Source organism: Pan paniscus, chromosome 19 (genome assembly GCF_029289425.2).
Source record: "Pan paniscus chromosome 19, NHGRI_mPanPan1-v2.0_pri, whole genome shotgun sequence".
Classification (NCBI taxonomy): domain Eukaryota; kingdom Metazoa; phylum Chordata; class Mammalia; order Primates; family Hominidae; genus Pan; species Pan paniscus.
Window position 1 is genome coordinate 97600930 of NC_073268.2, and position 19935 is coordinate 97620864.

General features: G+C 59.3%; 2 protein-coding genes across 5 annotated transcripts in view; both read left to right on the forward strand.

Moving 5' to 3' along the window:
- The window catches only part of LOC129394472 (nascent polypeptide-associated complex subunit alpha, muscle-specific form), a 33176-nt gene extending 23369 nt beyond the window's left edge, over positions 1 to 9807 (forward strand). Inside the window, 1 exon segment of the mRNA XM_063599480.1 lies at positions 1 to 9807. This exon segment is cut by the window's left edge and continues 19366 nt beyond it. The gene's annotated coding sequence lies outside the window, so the exon portion shown is untranslated.
- Positions 9808 to 13401: 3594 nt separating this feature from the next.
- BAIAP2 (BAR/IMD domain containing adaptor protein 2) overlaps positions 13402 to 19935 on the forward strand; it is an 81318-nt gene continuing 74784 nt past the window's right edge. For 2 of the 4 annotated variants that reach the window (XM_063599482.1, XM_063599481.1), the window contains exon 1: positions 13500 to 13671. In XM_063599482.1, coding sequence (XP_063455552.1) covers positions 13618 to 13671 — 54 coding nt within the window. In that variant the 5' untranslated portion in view covers positions 13500 to 13617. Of the gene's footprint in view, positions 13672 to 19935 lie in introns of all 4 variants that reach the window. The other 2 variants (XM_034943079.2, XM_034943081.3) reach the window with 2 other exon arrangements.

A 19935-nucleotide genomic window follows, 5' to 3' on the forward strand; every position in this document is an offset into this window, starting at 1 on the left:
GAGCACCGGGCAGTCGAGGGGGTGCAGGGACTGCGGGGCCTCCCTACAGACACAGTCTGGGTGCCTGGCAGCTCAGGGACCTCCTTTCACACCCTCCACCACCTGCAGATGCCCCCCACATGTGTCTGTCCTCGCTGCTTCTGAAACTCCCCTTGGGCCAAAAGGTGCCCCTGAGTTGGGTCCAGGGAGGCCCCATGTAGCTGAAGGAGCTGAGATTTGGGCCAAAAACCTGCAAGGGGAAGGCAGGTGTAGGGTGTGGACTCCACGGCGTCCTCCAGGCTCACTTCCCCGATGGAAACTGAATGGGAGAACTGACGTTCCAGGGAGAATTCTAGCTCCTTTGAAAAAGGCGGCACACAGAAGACGCTCAACACCATCGCCACCAGGAAATGCAAGTCAAAACCACCAGGAGGCTGGGCGCAGTGGCTCACGTCTGTATTCCCAGCACTTTGGGAGGCCGAGGTGGATGGATCACCTGAGGTCAGGAGTTCAAGACCAGCCTAGCCAACATGGTGAAACTCCGTCTCTACTAAAAATACAAAAATTAGCCGGGCATGGTGGTGGGCACCTATAATCCCAGCTACTCTGGAGGCTGAGGTATAAGAATCGCTTGAACCCAGGAGGCAGAGGTTGCAGTGAGCCAAGATCGCAGCACTGCACTCCAGCGTGGGCGACAGAGCGAGACTCTGTCTGAAAAACAAACAAACAAAACCACCAGGAGATCTGCCTCACACCTTCAGGATGGCTAGAATTAAAAAAACAAAAACAAAAAACAGAAAACCAGTGTGGTGAGGCTGTGAGGAACTGTACCCTGGCTGGCAGGGAGGTAAAATGCTGCAGCCGCTGTGGAAACCAGTTTGGCAGTTTCCCAAAAAGCTAAACATGGAATTTCCATAAGAACCAGCAACTCCACTCCTAGGTACAGACCCAAGCAAGTATCCATCCACTGCCAAATTGAGAAACCAAATGTCAGACATCCCTTCCATGGGGAGCTATCCAGCCATCAACAGGCGGGAAGTTCTGACACAGGCCACAGCGTGGATGAACCCAAGGACATCATGCTCAGTGGAAGAAGCCACATACTGTGTGGTTCCAGTCCCACGAAATGTCCAATGGGCCAGTGCCTAAGGACAGATGCAGGGGAGGGACCACCAGGGCAGGGGAGTGGCCACCAGGGCAGGGAAGGGACCACCAGGGCGGGGGAGGGACCACCAGGGCGGGGGAGTGGCCACCAGGGCAGGGGAGGGGCCACCAGGGCGGGGGAGAGGCCACCAGGGTGGGGGAGGGGCCACCAGGGCAGGGGAGGGGCCACTAGGGCCAGGGAAGAGCCAGTGATTGCCAGTGGCTGGGGTTTCCTTTTGGGGTGATAAAATGTTTTGGGGGCCGGGCACGGTGGCTCATGTCTGTAATCCCAGAACTTTGGGAAGCCGAGGCGGGTGGATCACCTGAGGTCAGGAGTTCGAGACCAGCCTGGCCAACGTCGCAAAACCCTGTCTCTGCTAAAAATACAAAAATTAGTGGGCATGACGGCAGGCACCTGTAATCCCAGCTACTCGGGAGGCTGAGGCAGGAGAATCGCTTGAACCCAGGAGGTGGAGGTTGCAGGGAGCCAAGATCGCGCCACTGCACTCCAGCCTGGGCGACAGAGCAAGACTCCATCTCAAAAAATGTTTTGGAACAAGGTGGATTTGCCACTGTACATCATGAATGTGCTGAATGCCACCACATTGGACTGAACAGAACACTTTAAAATGGGTAATTTTATGTTATGTGAATTTTACCTCAATTTAAGAAAAAGATGTCATAGGGCCGTTTGAAACGCACATCAGAAGGAGCGAATTTCCTGCAGAGCTGAGCCTCCCAGGGCGGCCACACCTTCCCCACACGTTCCCTCGGCAGGTTCCAGGCAGAACACACCGCTCGTCTGCAGGCGCTTCGTGGTGGAGCTGTTTCACACGCAGGAGCTTCTCTTCCCCGCACCAGCCCAGGAGGAGGGTGTCATTCCTCCCTTCCAAAGACCAGCGACAGGACAGGAGAAGCTTCTGTGACTTTGCTGGGATCAGAGAGAGTCCAGGATTCCAGCCTAGTCCTATCAACCCTGTATCTTGGTGCTCCACCTGCCAACCACCCAGATGCAGGGGCCAGCACAGGACGGCCACTGTCCGAGTCTGTGACCTCTCCCTTGTCCCTGATGTCACACCCCACTTGCTGTGGCCTCTCTATGCTGGTCTCCACGATGCTCAGCCGTCTTCGTCCGGGACACTGCACCCCTTCCGCCGCCCAGCCCACCAGCTACCACTCCCAGGCTGTCCACCAGGTGGCAGTGAAGGTCACCGATGTCAAGTTCGTGGCTCACCCTCCCAGCCCTGCACCCACCCTGGCTGCAGCAGAGTGGTGGGGGCCCAAGGAGCCTTCCAACCTCGTCAGGCCAGGGGGCTGGGATGCCAGGGACCACTTCTCCTGCACAGCAAAGCTTATTATAAAATCCAAATGCGGCTGGGCGTGGTGGCTCACACCTGTAATCCCAGCACTTTGAGAGGCCGAGTTGGGCAGATCGCCTGGGGTCAGGAGTTCAAGACCAGCCTGGCCAACATGGTGAAACACCGCCTCTACTAAAAATACAAAAATTAGCTGTGTGTGGTGGCGGGCGCCTGAAATCCCAGCTACTTGGGAGGTCGAGGCAGGGGAATCGCTTGAACCTGGGATGCAAAGGTTGCAGTGAGCCAAGATCGTGCCACTGCATTCTAGCCTGGGCGACAGAGCAAGACTCTGTCTCAAAATAAATAAATAAATAAAAATATATAAAACCCAAATGCAGCCAACACAGTGGCTCATGCCTGTAATCCCAGCATGATGGGAGGCCAAGGAAGGCAGATCACTTAAGTCCAGGAGTTTGAGACCAGCCTGGGCAACATAGCGAGACCCCATCTCTACAAAAACACAAAAACTAGCCAGGCGTGGTGGCGCGCATCTGTAGTCCCAACTACTCAGGAGACTGAGGTGGGAAGATCCCTTGAACCCAAGAGTTCAAGGCTACAGTGATCCAAGATCTTACCACTGTCCTCTAGCCTGAGCGACAGAGAGAGAGCCTGTCTCAAAACAAACAACTCCGGCCGGGTGCAGTGGCTTATGCCTGTAATTCCAGCACTTTGGGAGGCCAAGGCAGGCGGATCACGAGGTCAGGAGATCGAGACCATCCTGGCTAACATGGTGAAACCCCGTCTCTACTAAAAATACAAAAAAATTAGCCAGGCGTGGTGGCAGGTGCCTGTAGTCCCAGCTACTCAGGAGGCTGAGGCAGGAGAATCGCTTGAACCCGGGAGACAGAGTTTGCAGTGAGCCAAGACCATGCCACTGCACTCCAGCCTGGGCGACAGAGCAAGACCCTGTCTCAAAACAAAACAAAACAAAAAACACAACAAAAAAACTCCAAATGCATCTGAGTCCCAAGTCCAGTCTCCCAGGCTTGACGCAACAAGGGCAGGGCCCCTTCCAGCCAAGCTAACCCAGCCTCTCCTCCAGCACCTCCAGCCTTTCGGAGACCCTGCCCTGCCCAAAACCACTTGGAAATCACCAACTCAACTTTCCTTGGAACGCACCAGGGCACTCCAATGACGCCGTGTCCTAGCTGGAGTGCCTCGGCTTCTGCAATCCTGTGCAGAATCAAGGTTTTCCCTTGAGCCAAAGAATGAAGAATTACGGCTGAATCCAACACCACTGGCTCCAGGGCCTCTGAAAGCCGAGTCCTGAGGCCGCACAAAGGACTCTGTTGGCTCCTGCAGCCGCAGAGAAAATCTCAAAATCTGAGTGAGAATTAGTGGCAGATTCCAGGGATCAGCAGCCAGCTCTTCACACCAGCCTCGTCTCTGGGCATTGGAGCCACGCCGGCAAAGGTCACGTGCAGCCAGTTGGACTAGGGGTAAAATGCCACCCGAATCTGTTTAGAGTAATTGTTTTCCCCCAGTGGATGGAATATTCTTTTCATCTGGGCAGCTAGGAAACAGCTAAAGTTTTCCATGAACCTCTACAAAGATTTCTGTGTCTTCCAACTTTGTGAGAAGAAAAAGAACTTGCTGGGGGAAATGATATTCTCGAGCTTAACACTCAAATCATGTTTTCTCGAAATCATGTTACTTTCTGGCCAAGTATGCCGGCGAAGCCACTGAGACACGCTCCGCACATCTTTAGAACATAAAGGCCCTGGCAGTAGCTTGCGGCGCTCTTTGGAAAACTGCTCGGCTCTCACTAGAAACACAGCCACGCCTCCTCTGGGCCCCGGTAGCTCTGGCGTTAAGTCGGCTGGAGACTGGCTTGGCCACGGCCGCCACCTCCAGCCAGCCCTGGGGCAACTGCCCCCGGCTGCGTCCCACCCTGCCCGCCTCCTAGCCCCTAGCCAGAGGCAGCTGTGTGGCTCCGTGGCTGGGCTGGGGCGCTGCGGCTCTGCGCACGATAAGCCAGGGAGCTCCTTCCTTAGCACCGCTGGCTCCAGGAGCACCTATTTAGGTAAACTCCATTCCTGCAGGTGTCCTCCCCGCTACACATCCAGCCTGGCCCCTCGGCCAGTTTTGCCTTCACCCTGTGCAGTTCATCAAGACATCCCCCTTTCATCAAAGCTCTTCTAGCACATTCTGAGGCGAGCCATAGAGGGACATGAGGGTAGTTACGTCTCATCAAAGAGAAAGGGACCTCATATTTCTAGAGCACCTACCACGCACACGGGCTGACTGTGGGCTCCCATGGCCGGTGGGACAAAGGGCCCCAACTGCTGTGTGGTCTGATGCTGTGCAAATGAACATCTGTGCGAGTGGCCACGCTTCCCCATCGGAGCAGCCCTGTCGGGTCAGCGCGGCCAGAAAGCTGCGCTGCACTTCCCCTGTTAGGGTCTAAGGTGGAAGACCCCTTCCAGATGTCCTTGGTTTCTAGATGGACAAGAAGAAATAGCGTGTGGCTCTCAGGTTAGGAGAAGGAAGCAGAGTGCCAGGGAGAGCCGGGAAGGAGGAGGCACCAGGGCACCTGAGGCTGTCCCTGTTCCACCTCCGGGGGTACATGTCTGGACCACTCATGACAGGCCCCACTGCATCACGACCCCAGACAGGAGACGGCAGGGCAGCCTCAGACTCCCCTGCCTAAGTTCAACTCCGAGCACCGGGGCTGGCGTGCTTCCCGCACGTCACTGGGGAGGCCATGCTCTCTCTCGTGTATCTGGACTCACGACGTCCACCCGGCTCGTCTGTATTCCGTCTGGGCGGACGTGACACTGGGCTGCTCCACTGGGAAAACACTGACCAGTCATCGGAATGTTTACAGAGACAGTGTCAGGCAGCGGGCCGGGGAAACTGTCCTCCAAGTCCCCCACCCTCTAGGCACCTAAGTGGGGTTTTATAGGATCTGCTGCAAGAAGATAAAGTGAGATTTTAGGGCTGAAGACAACATTTCAAAATCTGGCTTTAAATAAACATGGAATAAAAGAGAGAGAGAGAGCGCGCGAGCAAGAGTGAGAGCGCGGAGCCTCCAGCAGCTGAAATTAGAAGCAGCCAGCCCCGGGCAGGGAAGCCATCTGCGCGGTGCCCAGCAGCATGGAGACGTCTGGGTCCTCCCTGACGGCATGCGAAGCGGCACCCGCAGGTACAGCTCTCCTGTCTCCTGTCTGCAGGGACCTGAGGGAACACACTGAGGTCTTGTTTTCCAGGTGTCCTCCAATTTCAGATTCTGAAGAACAGATTCCCTCCGCTCCCATCCAGAAATACCTTTCAGATCACTTTCAAGGCAGTTTAAGTCATTTAAGAAGCAGAGTGATAAGAAAACAAAGACAACGTTTCAGGCGGTAAATGAAGACTAATTATACTGAGCGTTAAGCAAAGTTCGTCTTTCTTCGTCTTTGCTCAGGGAGGTTGAGCCGAGTACGGCCCCCAGTGCCAGGAGGGGCCAGTGCTCAATGTCCTCACACAGGTCCGTCTTCCTGCTCACCCAGTCACTGGCCACTCTCACCCCATGCTGGGTTCAGAAGATGGCGAGTGGGCCTGGGACTGGGGCGGGCTCCCACTCCTGCCCGGGGTGGCCTGGGACTGGGGCGGGCTCCCACTCCTGCCCGGGGTGGTGCTGCGTTGTGGGCACCCGTGTCCCTCCTCCCCCTCCACCCTGCCCAGCTCCAGACGTGTGGCTGAAGCGACCAGCTCGGCCAGTTCATCCCGGCGCCACATGTGTCCTTCCTCCGGCCCCAGACCCCAGCCTCACCTGGGCCAGTGCAGGAGAGCCCAGCTATGCTGGGTGCGCTTCAGGCTGTCACCTGCCCGAGTTATTTAAATCCACATTGTCAGCTAATGTATTCTAATAAGCAAGTGGGTGACCGGGCTGGCAGGCTCCGGATGACGCTGACATATAGCAAGGGGGGAGGAGCACGGAGCGAAACTCTGAGACTCACTTGCGCCCCGGTGCTCACCCCCGCACTGCCTCCCACAGGCACCTGGAGTCACGCCACGCGATGTGAGCTGGATTATATAAGGGGGCTTGTTGCTGGGGAACCTCTCCCCGCCCACCCCCGCCAGGGCAGGCTCTGGAGGGAGGCCACATGTCGTCTGTCCCCACCACCCTCAGAAGGAAGCCCCTCCGGCCTTTCTGGCCTGGTCTGTAGGGAAGCTCTGTCTGTAGGCCGCCTCACTTTGAGGGCTGAGGCTGGACCACGGCAACACAGGGTCAGGAAGGGCCCGAGAGGCCATGCCCACACTCCTCTGTCCACGTGGAGCTCAGAGCAGGCAGGGTCTCCCTGCCTTAGAGACAGTGGCCTCATCCTGTCCTCCAGAACTTCCTCCCCATCACGGGCCATGTACTCTCTGTGAGAGGAGAGAGGGGACATCAGATGCCCGGACGGGCAGCAATGCATCTCCCTGGCTATGGCCAGAAGTCTGGCCAACACTATGGCTGCAGGACAGCCATGAGCCACGCTGGGTTGTGGGCAGCAAACCCAAGGCACCATCTGCCAAGGAGGCCAGGTGAGAACCATGTCTGGGGTGGCAGAAGGGCTGAGCCGTCAGCAGGACCCTCGCGCCTCACAGCCCCAGCTCCACTGCGGGCAGTCCAGCCGCAGCCACAGACAGGGGAGGGGCGGGCCCACGTGCCTGTCCTCGGGATAAGGGGCCACTCCACAGGGTGCTGGCCCCCTGGGGCTCTCTGTGATCAGCAGCACCAGACCACAGGGGCAACAGCTCCATCCACTGACCCCAAGGTGGACAGAGTGGGGACCTGGGGGCCAGGACGAGAGTCCAGGGTGAGGCACAGGTGACGCCTTCGGACTCCTGCAGGTAAAACTGGAGGCCTGTGCAAGATCACTGCCCACTCCCATGACAACCTTAACTCTAGCACATTTTTCATTCATGCAATTGTTACAAAGATACCGCCACCCCCCCACCCCCCCAGCCCAGTTTTCCCTTTGGTGACATCTTGCATCAGTACGTGTGTTTATGATGATCAATGAATCAATGCTGCTACATTATTATTAACTACAGCCCATACTTTATTCATATTTCCTCAGTTTCCCTCCAATGTCTTCTTTCTCTCCCAGGACCCCACCCAGGATCCCACGTGACATTTAGGGATCAGCTGTCTCCAGGTTCCTCTAGGCTGTGACAGTTTCTCAGACTTTGCTTGGTTGTTTTTTGGTTTTTGGTTTTTTTTATTTTGAGACAGAGTCTCATTCTGTCACCCAGGCCAGAATGCAGTGGCGTGATCTCAGCTCACTGCAACCCCCGCCTCCTGGGTTCAAGCAATTCTCCTGCCTCAGCCTCCCGAGTAGCTGGGACTGCAGGCGCCTGCCACCACGCCTGGCTAATTTTTGTATTTTTAGAGATGGGATTTCACCATGTTGGATAGGCTGGTCTCAAACTTCTGACCTTGTGATCTGCCCGCCTCAGCCTCCCAAAGTGCTGGGATTAAGGTGTGAGCCACCACGCCCGGCCCACTTTCCTTGGTTTTGACGACTTGGGAAGTTTTGAGGAGGGCTGGTCGGTTTTTCCGTAGAGTGTCCCCCTGTTGGGATTTGCCTAATGTTTCTTTTCTTTTCTTTTCTTTTCGAGACAGGGTCTTGCTTTGTCGCCAAGGCTGGAGTGCAGTGGTGTGATCACAGCTCACTGCAGCCTTGACCTCCTGGGCTCCAGTGATCCTCCCACCTCAGCCTCCAGAGTAGCTAGGACCACAGGCATGTGCCATCACGCCTGGCTAATTTAAAAAAATTTTTTTTTTGTAGAGATGGGGTCTCACTATGTTGCCCAGACTGCTCTCGAACAATCTTCCCACCTCGGCCTCCCAAAGTGCTGCGATCACAAGTGTAAGCCACTGCGCCCGGTCTGCCAGTGTTTTTCTAATACTAAGACAAGGGTTATGGGTCTGGGAGGAAGAGCCCAGTGGTGAAGCGCCCTCCTGTCACATCTGCCCGTGTGACCTCTCGGTGATGGTGCCAGCCTTGACCTCTGGGCTGAGACAGTGGGTCGGGCTCTCCACTGTGGAGACGCCTTGCCTACCTCCCACGCTGTGCTCTCTGGAAGGAAATCACCATGTGCAGCCCACACAGAAGGGGCACGAGCTGGGGCCCCCTCCCCACGCCCCTTACTTTTGAGACGAAGTTTTGCTTGTCGCCCAGGCTGGAGTGCAATGGCACAATCTCGGCTCACTGCAACCTCTACTTCCTGGGTTCAAGCGATCCTCCTACCTCAGCCTCCCAAGTAGCTGGGATTACAGGTGCCCGCCACCATGCCTGGCTAATTTTTTGTATTTTCAGCAGAGATGCGGTTTCACCATGTTGGCCAGGCTGGTTTTGAACTCCTGACCCCAGTTGATCCGCCCGCCTCAGCCTCCCAAAGTGGTGTGATTACAGGCGTAAGCCACTGTGCCCGGCCGGGCCCCTTCCTTTTAAATGTCAGCCTCTGGAGTGACCATCTGTGTTGGCTGGGAGCTCTTCAGAATGTCCCATCCAGTTGCTGATGATAACGATCACCTCTCGGGTGCGCTGGTCCCATTCTCTGCGCTGTTTATGTCGCTTTATGCCTGGACTCCTCCCAACAATGTTCTGCCCTCCACTCGGGGTGCTCAGAGAGGCTGTGACACCCGCCCCCGGCAACCAGCCAGTCATCTAGCACAGTGGCCCCCGGGCCCGCCTATGCCAAATGATGCCCCCTTGGCGCTGCCCACCCCCTAAATGCACACCATGCCTGCCGATGTCAGCACTCGCCCTGTCCCACTTGCCCTGGCGGGAAACAGCCTGCAGTGAAAACGTCGCTCTGCCTTTTATGCTGGACAAAGCCGAAGTGTGCTGGAGGTGGCTGAGCCAGGCTTCCCGTGGCAAGGAGCGGGCCTCCTGACCCCACAGCCCTGGCTCCCACCCTCGATGTGCTCCTGCCTTTGCCTTCTTGCTGATAACGCTGCCATTGGTGCTGATAACGCTGCCATTGGTGAAGAACATGGGAGCCCATCCAGCCCATCCAGGAAGCAAAGAAATGGTGCTCCAGACACCATGCGGACAGCTTCACCCGCTGATCCCGGCCAGGCCCAGCTGCTCCCACAGCACCTGGCATGGAGGGGGAAGTGAGCAAGGGCAGGCGGGGAGAGAAGAGGCTCGCCCTCCTGGCTCTGCCCCAGACACCCGTCCGATAGCACTTCAGTGCCTTCCGGTCTCTCCTGCTCTGGAACTTTCTGGTTACTGATTACAAGTGCTTTAATCCAGGAATGAAAAGAAGGAAGAGGAGTTCTGATTGGGTGGACCCTTCTCTTGGAGAGAAGGCAAAGCTGCCAGGCAGAGGGTGGGAGGGGGAGGAAGAGGAGAGAGGAAGCTCCCTTGACAGGCATAAAACGTCCCTGTGATTGCGGACAAGTGGCTACTCTCAGGCCACATTCAGCCGAGGCTGGGTGAGGCTGGTCGGGAAGAGGGAGACGGAGGTGGAAGCAGGTTCAAGTTTTGCCGGGTGGTCACCTCAGAAAGGGCTCCTTCTGTTTAGCAAAACTCCCCAATCCCTCGCCTGGCTTGCCAGGAGAACAGCTTGCTTGAAAAGCAAAGGCTGTCATCCTGTAATTAAATCTGAGACCCCCCCCCATGTGACGTTGAGATGAAGCCACTTACATAACGCGACTAAAAATAAGCTGATGAAGGCTGCACACTTACACTCTCTGCCTCCAGCCCTCCTCTCCCCAGCGGCCCATCATGCTGGCTGACCCAGGGTCCACGTCACCGGCTGTGGCGTCCGGTTCCTGTCTGAAGTCACTCTTGCCTCCGGCCCCGCTCGGCGCCCTGTGTGCATGAGGGCCCATCGCTGGTGCCCGGGCTGCAGACCCCTGGCTCAGAGCTGGGGTGCTGAGGATCCCCCAGCCCGCCCAGGCGAGGGCTGACGCTCATGAGAGGAGACCTGCTGGGTACCGGCTCCCTCTGCCTCCTCCTCAGTGACTCCTGACGAGCCGCTCGTTTACACAAACCTGCTCCCACCCCCACCCCACAGTCTGGATTGCGAAACCTACCGCACCCCACCCCCAGTGCAGGCAGAAGGTGACCCTGGTCTGGGGTGGGGACAGAGAGTCTGGGAGGGGGTGGTGGCTGGCAGTCTTGGTGGCTGGCGACGCCTCTTCTGCTCTTCCTTCCGGGGAGGAGGCGGGCAAGGCGAAGCCTCTCCGCTCAGTCGGTGGTTTCCTTCAGGACGTCTCGTAGAGGTGTGGGTGAGATCCCAGGTCTGGGCCGCAATTTCTAGCCACGCTGCCCAACCTTCAGGCAAGCGGTCAGGTTCCACAGCTACCCCACCACGCTCTCAGAGTCCAGGGGAACAAGAAGAGGGAGCGGTCTGTAAATGCGTCGGGACAAGAGTGCCCTCCTAACTCCACCTGGAGCTGGCGTCAGGGCGATCTCTGGATGCCCAGCCCATAAGCATGGCCTGTCTCTTCCTGGGACCCTTGGTACTCAGCACCCCCAGCCCCCCAGCCCCCCATACCCTTTAGAAAGGCTTCCCCATCAGTGTGAAAGACCTCACAGGACGCTGGTGAAGGCGAGCACGGAGTGCCTGGGGAACATCCTTGGTGGAGAACTTCCTGGAGACCACTGGTGCAGGGCAGATGCCAGGCGGGCACCGAGTTTCTTGCCCTTGTTCTGCATTCCTAGGTATGAGGACCTCACCACGTCCTGCTCTGCGCCTGTCATCGGCCGTGGTGTGTCTCCTCAGGTGCCGAGCTGGTCACTTCCATGTACGGCATGGATAATCCTCTTCTCAGGGAAGGCCTCCAGCCCGCGTTCAGCCCCCTGCCCAGCCGCCAGGTGGAGGGAGCAGGCTCAGGCACCGAGACTGCTGAGCCACTGGCCACCCGGAAAGCAGGCTGGGTTCTGAGTCAGTCACCGAATATGTGTCCCCTTGGACGGGAGTAGCGCGACCGATGTGCAGGCCAGCCCAGGAAGTAACGTTGGGAGCTTCTAGAAGGTGGAGCGGGACCCAGGACCGTGGGAGCTTTTCCGGAGAAGCCTACCTCTCCTGTGTTGCAGCTGATGGGAGCAGCAGGGCCTGGAGAAGAACTGTCCCCAGGCTGACTCCCCTCTTGGAGTGAGGAGGGCTCCCGTGTTTGCCTGCCAGCCTCCATCTGTCATCTTGGTTCCAGCCATTCAACTTTCCTCCAGGCGAGCAGGGCTGCTCTACCCCCACCTGCTCCGTGTTGGCCCCAGACCCAACTCAGGCCAGTGGACGTCTGTCCTAGGGCTGCGTGTGAGATCGGTGGGTGCAGGGAGCACAGCAGGAAGCTGGCCTAGAAGAAGGGGGTCAGGGTCAGTGGAGATGCTCCTATCTTCAGGTAAATGCCCTCATTTGTTAGGGCCAGTTTGAGCGAGCTTTCTGTCATTTACCACCAAAAGAATCCTAGAAAATAAATACACAGGAATCTACCCCCAAACACTGGAGACAATAAAGAAAAAGGAAGCAGCCAGGGCCAGTAGCTGGAAGGAAATTCAGCGGGAGGAGAGGAGGCGCGGGGCTGTGGTGGGAGGGAGGCAATGCTTCCTGCATCTTACTTCCCTGGTGTTTCCATCGGCATGAGCCCGTGCCAGTCTGGGGGTCTGCCGGCCAGCCAGCACAACTGCGTCTCCCCCAGGGGCCTGACTCGTTGAAGGAATGAATGAATGAATGATTTTGCAGGGATGGGAGGCTGGGAGACTGAGAGGTTTCATTAAACGGAAACGCTCAGATCTGGTGTTTCACAACGTAAAACAAATAATTCCTCTATGTTAGCCTAATTTATGTAAATATTTCTCCACGGGAATTGTACTGGGAGACCTGTGTGCCAACTCGGCCAGCTTCCCCGGCAGAATCTCCCCTTGGGAGGACCCTTAAGCAGGACCCTTCCTAAAAATTGGAGGCAGCTCTGACTCCTCCATCCCTCCTACAAGGTTCCCCCACCCCCTAGGGTTTTCCACCGCATGAGAGTCCTCCGGGCCCCTCGTTTCCTACTGCCCTCGACCCTTCCTTCCCGAGACCTCTCTCTCTCAGTAAACTGCCTCCAACGAGAATCTTCTGACGGCAGGAGGGTCCTCCCCGTCCCTAAAGGTCGCCCTGTCCCCAGGCCTTCCAGCAGGACACTCCCCTGTCCTCTCTCCAGATCCTCCTTCCCAGGGCCCTCCTCCAAGATCCTCTTCCCCAACCCTCCTCTCCCAGGGTCCTCCCCCCTCCAGAATCCCGGCCCCAAGCCCCCAAGCGCTGTCTGCCTGTCTAGGGTCCTCCCCAGAGCTCACCTTCTGCAGGATCCTCCCTCCAAGTCCTCTCCTCACGATGCTCCCCCGAAATCCTCCTTCTCCAAGTCGTCCCCCACTCCAGGGCCGAGCTCTCTCCAGGGTCCTCCTGCAGCACCCCCTCCCCCAGGGTTCTCCTCTCTGCCCCGAGGGGCCGGCCGGGGGGTCGCCGCCCGCCCGGCGGGCTTACCTGCGAAGCGGCGGGGTCGGGGCCTCTCCCACCTGTAAGCCCGGCCCGCGGCGTCCTGCGTCCGAGCCGCTCCCCGCCCCGCAGCGCCAGGCCGCGACCCGGCGGGCCGCCCGCCCCGAAGTGCCACTTCGCGAAGTGCCGCCTCCACGCGCGCTGCCGCCGGCGCCCCCCGCTCTCCTCCCCGTACCTTCTGCTCCTTCTTCCTGCGCCACCCCGCCCCCGCGTCCCCGCCCCCAGCCCGGCTGTTGCCCGGGCCCCCTCAGGCTGCTCCCAGGGCCCCAGCCCGCGCCGCGCCTCCCCTCTCCTCCCCCAGGATCGACGCCGCCACAGACCAATCGCTGCCTGGAGTCGGCCACTAGGCCCCACCTCCGATCCCGCCCCCCTCCCCCTTCTCCGGAACCCACCAATGGAAAGGGCGGTGCGGGGGCGGGGCCTGGCGGTTGCCTAGCAGCGGCAGCGCCGGGCGGGGGCGGGTGGTCGGGGGCGGTGATGCGGGCGCAACGGGGGCGGGACGCAGGGGCGGGGACTGCCGCGGGGCGGGGCCTGAGGCGGCTATAAAGGTGGCCGCCGCCGGACGCCGGGCTCTGTGGTTCGGGTCCGCTTTCGTCTCCGTCCTGCTGCCGTTACCGCCGCTGCTGCCGCCGCTTGCGCCCCCCCGCTCCGGTCTGTGGTGCAGCCGGGACCCAGGACCATGTCGCTGTCTCGCTCAGAGGAGATGCACCGGCTCACGGAAAATGTCTATAAGGTGAGCGCCCCCCGGCGCCGAGCTGAGCCCGCTCCGGGTGCGCCCGGGTCCCGCGCCGCCCGCGCGCCCGAGCCCGACCAGGGCGGCCCCGGGGCCGCGCGCCGGGCCAGGAGGCTGGGACTTCGGGGGTCTTCCCGGCGCGGCCACCCGGGACCCGGGCTGCTGGGGTGGTGAGCCCGGCGCCGGCCGCTCACAGGTGGCCACCCCCGCCCGGGCCCCCCCATCCCATGCGCGCCGCGGCCCGGTCGGTCCCCAGCCCCAGGCCCAGGGAGCACTCCCCGCTCCGACGGCCCTGCTCGGCCCCCGCGCGCTCGCCTTGGCGTCGGCGGGAACGGAGCCGCGCGCCGGGCCCCGGAAGCCCTCGGACGAGCGGTCGGGGTCGTAGCACACCCGGGCAGGGCCGGGGCGGCGGGGGCGGCGGGCCCAGGGGTTTCGGCGGCCAGGACGGCATGGGGGCTGTCTGAAGGCCGCGGTCGGCGCGGTGGCACCGTGGGGCTCTTCTAGGCGCGGTTGCGCGAGCCTCGGGCACTTCATTCTCAACAGGCTTTCCCTTCCCACAACTCCTGCCCGGCGCCCATGCTGGGGCCTAAGGTGGGAGGTCGGAGCGCGGGCAGGCTGGATGGGTGGACGGATAATCTATCATCTTATGTAACCGCGGAGAGAGAAGACTAATTGTGTAGGAGGCTGACGTGCCTGCCTTTGCTTCAGATGTGTTAAGAGTGGCATCCACGTTCTCGTCTGTGAAATGACAGGTTCACATCCAAGGGCCGCAGAGCACCGCTGGAAGCCTCCCCTGCCGCCCCCTCCGCAGTCGTCTTTGTGGCTGGGATACCGACAAACAGGCCCTTGGTTTTCTCTTTCTTTAGCATCCGTTCTCGGTCCGGACCCCCACGCCTGAGCCCGGCAGCTGCCGGGGAGCATTTTCTCAGAGGAGAAACCCCTGCCCTGGGTGTCCCTGGGTCCTGGGCGATCTCTTACAGATGTGCTTTGTTTCAAAACTGTCTGCAGGTTCAGTGACAGGCTGGGCGATGAGTAGAGTGGGTATTTACCCGGCAGTCGCTGGTTCATGCCTCGTAACCGGCTTGTGCCCTGCCCGGCAGAGTAACTGTTTCTGATTGTGGTAGGCGGCCAAGGCGTGCCTGGCCAGGGGCCTGGGAAGCCCTCTTAGCTCTCAGGCTTGGGAGAGCCAGATGGAGGCTTCTGGGGTGGCCTGTCTGGTTCCAGCTGGAGTGCAGGGGGCAGATTGCACTTGAATACAGCTTTCAATAAAGCTTGTGAAGTTGGGGTCGCGTCAGTCTGGAAGGTTTCTGAAGGCGGGTGCGGTCGACTAGATGAGTCCTAAAGCCACGTCGGAGCCACTGGGAAACAGGATTCAGGGTGACCTGAGGAGTCGGCTTGGGAAAGGCACAGGCCCTGGGGTTGTTAGGTTTGGTTTCACAGAGTCTGTGGCCTACGGTTCTGGCCTTGTTGCTCTGTGGAAGCACATGCTGTCAAGGGAGGGAGGTTTATTAAATTATTAGTCATTAGCTCCATTACGATTTGTTCGTGATTGCGGAGGGTGGAAGAGAAGTACCAGCGGAACCTTTTTCCTATTTTCTCTGCTTCTGCGCTGAAACCAGAAAGCAGGAACTTTCGTGGTGAGAGTTGGCAGGGGGTGGGTACATGGAGTGGTTTTGCTCTGGGGGACCGACCCCGTGATCGTCCTTAATAAGACTCTCCTAACCGGGCAGTCGGCCTTCACCTAGGTGAAGCTGTAATTTATCTGCAGGTCTAAGTGAAATCTGCTGCCAGGAAAACTCTTAGGACTGAGTGTTTGGGGACTTTGAGCTCCTGTGGACGCAGACCAGCTGGTCTGGAGCACGTGAAACACACAGGTTCTGCGTTTTGTCTTCCACGGGTGGGTTAATTGGTGATTTTCCCAAGTGAAGATGTGGCGGTTGATGATTTGATTTAGCACGGCCGGACGCGGTGGGCCGCAGGTGTCTGAAGGGTCGATCCACTCTGGAAAGGCTTTGCCCTGGTGACAGGCTTGCGCTGCTGCTGCTGCACACAGGCGGGGTTGGTTTTGTAGGTAGGTGGCTCCTGCTGCCACTCCGGGAGCCTGACTGCTGAGTCTTTGAGACCTTTTTGTGCTTTGTCACTGGGGAGCTCAAGGTGCCTTGGTAGTGCCGGTACTGGTTGGGCAGCTTTTGGCAATGTCAGCCAGGCAGAAACTCAGCCCACATGGAGACATAGTCAGGAGACCGCTGAGGCCACCGGTGTGCACTCCTGGGCCGGTCCAGCCGGTCCAGGCAGTGCTGAGCTCCGTCCTCTCCTGGGACGGTGCTGCCTCTGGCATCCCTTCCCGGGGCCGCTCCTGTGCCTGGGTTGGCAGCTTGCAGAGCCCTGGCAGTGCCTCTTGGAACGGCTGTGCTGTGGCCTGCTTAGTGTCACCCGCGATGCGGCTCAGCTGTTTGGTTTGGTTTGGACATTGCATCGCCTTAACTGCAGTTCTGAGTGGTGTTTGCCTTGGCAAAGGAGGACGCGTGTCCTTGGCCTTGCTGATTAAAAATGCGAGAATAAAAAGTGCAGTTTTGATTTTCTTCCCCGTAAGAATCCGTAACGCAGACTTTGACCTCTTTTCTGGTGGCTCCATTCCCTTGGGAGCTGTGTCCTCGGGGAATTTCATGGAAGATGAAGGGGAGGGGAGTGGAACGGCTTCCCGGTGTTTGCCGAGAACATAATCTCAGACCTTCTGGGGGCAATGCCTGGGCTGGGCCCTGCAGGTGTTGGGAGGGCAAGGCGCGGAAGACCCCTTCCTCCACAGGAGCCCGGGCCCGGCACTTGCTCAGGTAGCCCTGGGTAGTGGCCCAGATGGAGGGATGGAGTGCTGGAATCTGCCTCCCGCAGTGGCCTTCGGAATTAAGGCTACTGAAGCTGCAGCCCTCTTGGGGAAGCCCCGAGCATCCCTGCGTGCTGAGGGGCTGGCTCCCTGGCTGGCTGTGGCTCCTGGAATGCCAGGCGAATGTCAGGTGGGTGTTTTCCTCAAGGTCTCGTGTCCGCAGAGAAGCCCTGGCTCCCAGGTGACCCATGACCTGGAGTGTGGCGGCTCCAGCACCTTCTCTGGGCATAGTGCCATTGGCCCACAGCCTGTCCTAGAATATGTGAGGTTGAGAGAGCATCCGGGGAGGAGCAGGAGTCCCTGTTACAGACGTGGCCATGGCCTTCCTTGTGCTGAGGCTCTTGGCCCTGGCTGGTCACTCTAGCAGCTGGTGGGGAAGCCAGCCTGGCGGGGCCGCAGCTGTGCTTCGAGGAGACGGGTGCCACAGGGTTCCTGGAGCCAGGAGCCATTTGGGTTTGCCGCCTCTGGTGTGATTGGTAAGGGCTGGCGCCAGGTGGTGGGCGTCATGTGCTGGGTGGCAGGGAGCACACTGCCGGCTTTTCTGCTCCGTGCCCGGCTGCCCGGGCCTGGCTGTTCCTCTCTGCCACATCCAGCTTCTTCCTGGGGTGTGCAGAGCTCCATCCCCTCCATTCGGAGACGGTGGGGGGTGGTCTCTGACAGGCACCTCCTGCTGACAGGCACCTCCTGGCATTGGAGCCGCCTTCCTCGGGGGGGCAGCAGACCCGGCACCTGAGGAGGAGAGAAATCACAGTGCTGGACCCAGCTCCGTGCGCGTGTACATGTGTATGTGTGTCCGTGTGTGCACACGTGCATGCAGTGCTTTGTGTTTAAGGATACTTCCTGGGGTGGCCCCCATGGGCACCATCTTGCCGCAGGGTGGCTGGGTCTGCTGTCACTGAGTAGACCTGGCCTGCATTTTCTCTACATGTGCATGTCTGTGTTACCCGCCCTCGCCACCACCAGCCTTTAGCAGGGGGCACATCTTCCAGGAGCAGTGCTGATGTGGTCCCCTCAGCGGGGTGGCCAGGGCACAAAGACCGGCTGCCATGTCATACTGCCCTCTGGGCTGCCCAGCCTGTGTGGGCTTTGGCCCCAGGCACTGTCCTGCCAGTTGTTGGCTCCAGGGTGCACAGCCCTTCTGCTGGTGCTTGCTTAGCGTCCCATGCCTGCTGGCCCCAGGTGGTGTCCAGCGCTCGCTTGGTGTCCCATGCCTGCTGTGCCGTTGGTGGCTGCATGAAGTCCGTGTCTACCGATGGATGTGGCTAGGCGGTTCTGGGACGTGGCGCTTGTGGAGTTGTGGGCTGGTTGGGGGAGAGTGTCTTGCCCGTGCCTGCTGTCCCCACAGGCCTTGCCTTGAGCAAGTATCCTTCGTTGGGGAGATTGGTTGGCTTGTGGTACTGCCCGAGTGGACTTGAGGTTCAGGATTAAAATGAAGGCCGGTGCTGCCCTGAGCTTTCAGGGGCCACCGTTAGATGGGAGGGCAGTGGGTGGGGGCTGCTGGGAGCTGTGTTCCTGTTGCTGCCTTGTCTTCAACTGAAGCTTCCAAAGGTCGAGACCTGAGGGCCAAGCCCTGTCTGCTGGCCACAGGCACCATGGGCTGAGCTGTCCAGGATAGGTGGTCTTGCAGGGGAGGGCTGGTGTGTGACCTGGCCATTGAATGGGAGGGGCCTGTCCTCCTTCCGAGCTCCAGGAGGCAGGCTAGCCGGGAGGCTGAGGCCCGGTTCGCCCTTCTCCCCAGTTCACAGGTCTGGGCCCTGGTCAGGGGAGCAACCCCAGCGTCATTGCAGGAGTGGCAGGTGGTGAGCAGAGCTGGACATCACCACTTGTCCCCACCCAGCCTTGCATGGCCCTCTCTGCCAGCTGCCCTGGGCTAGTGTTGCCTGTGGGTGCCACCATGGGTGGGGACACTCGCACCGTCTGTGGAGGTGGGGTGCCACTGGCTGCTGGTTGAGGCTGGCTCCTGTCCTTCCTTACACTGAGCTAGAGTCTGCCCTGTGTTGCCTTCCCAGCCACCTTGTCTGGTGACTTTCTTTGAGGCCCCAGGATAGGGAAGCATCTTTGTGGCTGCACAGAGCCCGTGGTCCCCTGGAAGCTCTGCACTTGGGCGGCCGGCGCCGTCAGCCACCCCCCGCAGCCTGCGCTAAGATCCCTAGTAATTACAGGCAGGCGGGGATGGTGCTGGCACCGGCCTCCAACGCACTTCCACCTCCTCCGAGCGCTGATTCATTCCTGGCCCCTGGCTGTGCCTGTACAGCTGCACAGTGACTCGAGGGGCCTCAACCCAGAGGCAGAAAGGGAGGCCGAGAAGGGACCCGTTTGGCTCTGTGACTGCAAGGGCTTGATCTGTCCTGCCCACGGATTCCTCCTTTGGGCGTGGAACGGCGGCCAGCCTGTGAGGGGCCCATCAGTATTTGGGAATGAACACATCTTGTTTCTGGATTCTGGAGCATTCATGCTTGAATCACTGTCCCGCCTTTGCTGAGGGTCTGCTCCCCGAGCGGTGGCCTGGGCCCTCTGAGAGCTCCCTGGAGGTGGTGGCAGCTCACACCACATGCAGTTGGAATCCCTGTTTCCTAGGGCTGTGGGCAGTGCAGGCTGAGGAGGTGGCCCTGGTGTGGGGCTGGCCTAGGCAGGCTGAGGGCTATTTCTCCTACTGTGGCCCAGGGGCTCTTGGTGTTGGTCCTGCAACAAGGGGACCAGAAAGCCCAGGGAACAAGAGTGGAGGAGGCTGTGGAGATGGTGGGGAGGTGGGGCCTGAGCCCATGCTGTGCTGAGGAGTCCCCTCTGGGGGGCAGGAGGCTGGGGATCTGCCTCTGGCGGGGGCCTGTTTCTGCCTGTCAGGCACAGTGGCGCCCCCAGCACCTCCCTCAAGTTAACCCCCATCTGCCCCTGGTCTTTTTGACTCACGCTATAGAGCCTTGTCTGCTGGCTCTTGGTTTGGTCACCCCTGAGCTTTGGAAAATGCTGCCTGGTCCTTGGGCTTCCTGCCAGGCCTGCCGGGAGGAGTTTTGCCTGGCCATATGACCTTGGCCAAATCTTGCTCCCTGGGCAGTGGGTACAGCGGGCACGATGCTCCCAGGGTCCCTGGAGGCTCCGGGGCCTGTCCCAGGTCAGGTGGCACCAGCCTTGGTATCCTCAGTGCTCTAGTCCTCACTCTGATGGGCAGGGGTGGGATGCACGCGGCACGATCAGATCTGATGTCCTGGGCCGTGAGGTGCTGGGGACCCCTTGCGGGGGAAAAGGCTGTGAGTTACAACAGGGTGCTTTTGTTCTTAGAGTTTTTATTTTGTACTTACTGGAACAGTTGTCTTATAATTGGGTAGTGTTTTTTGTTTTTTGTTTGTTTTTTTGTTTTTTTTGTTTTGTTTTTGGAGATGGAGTTT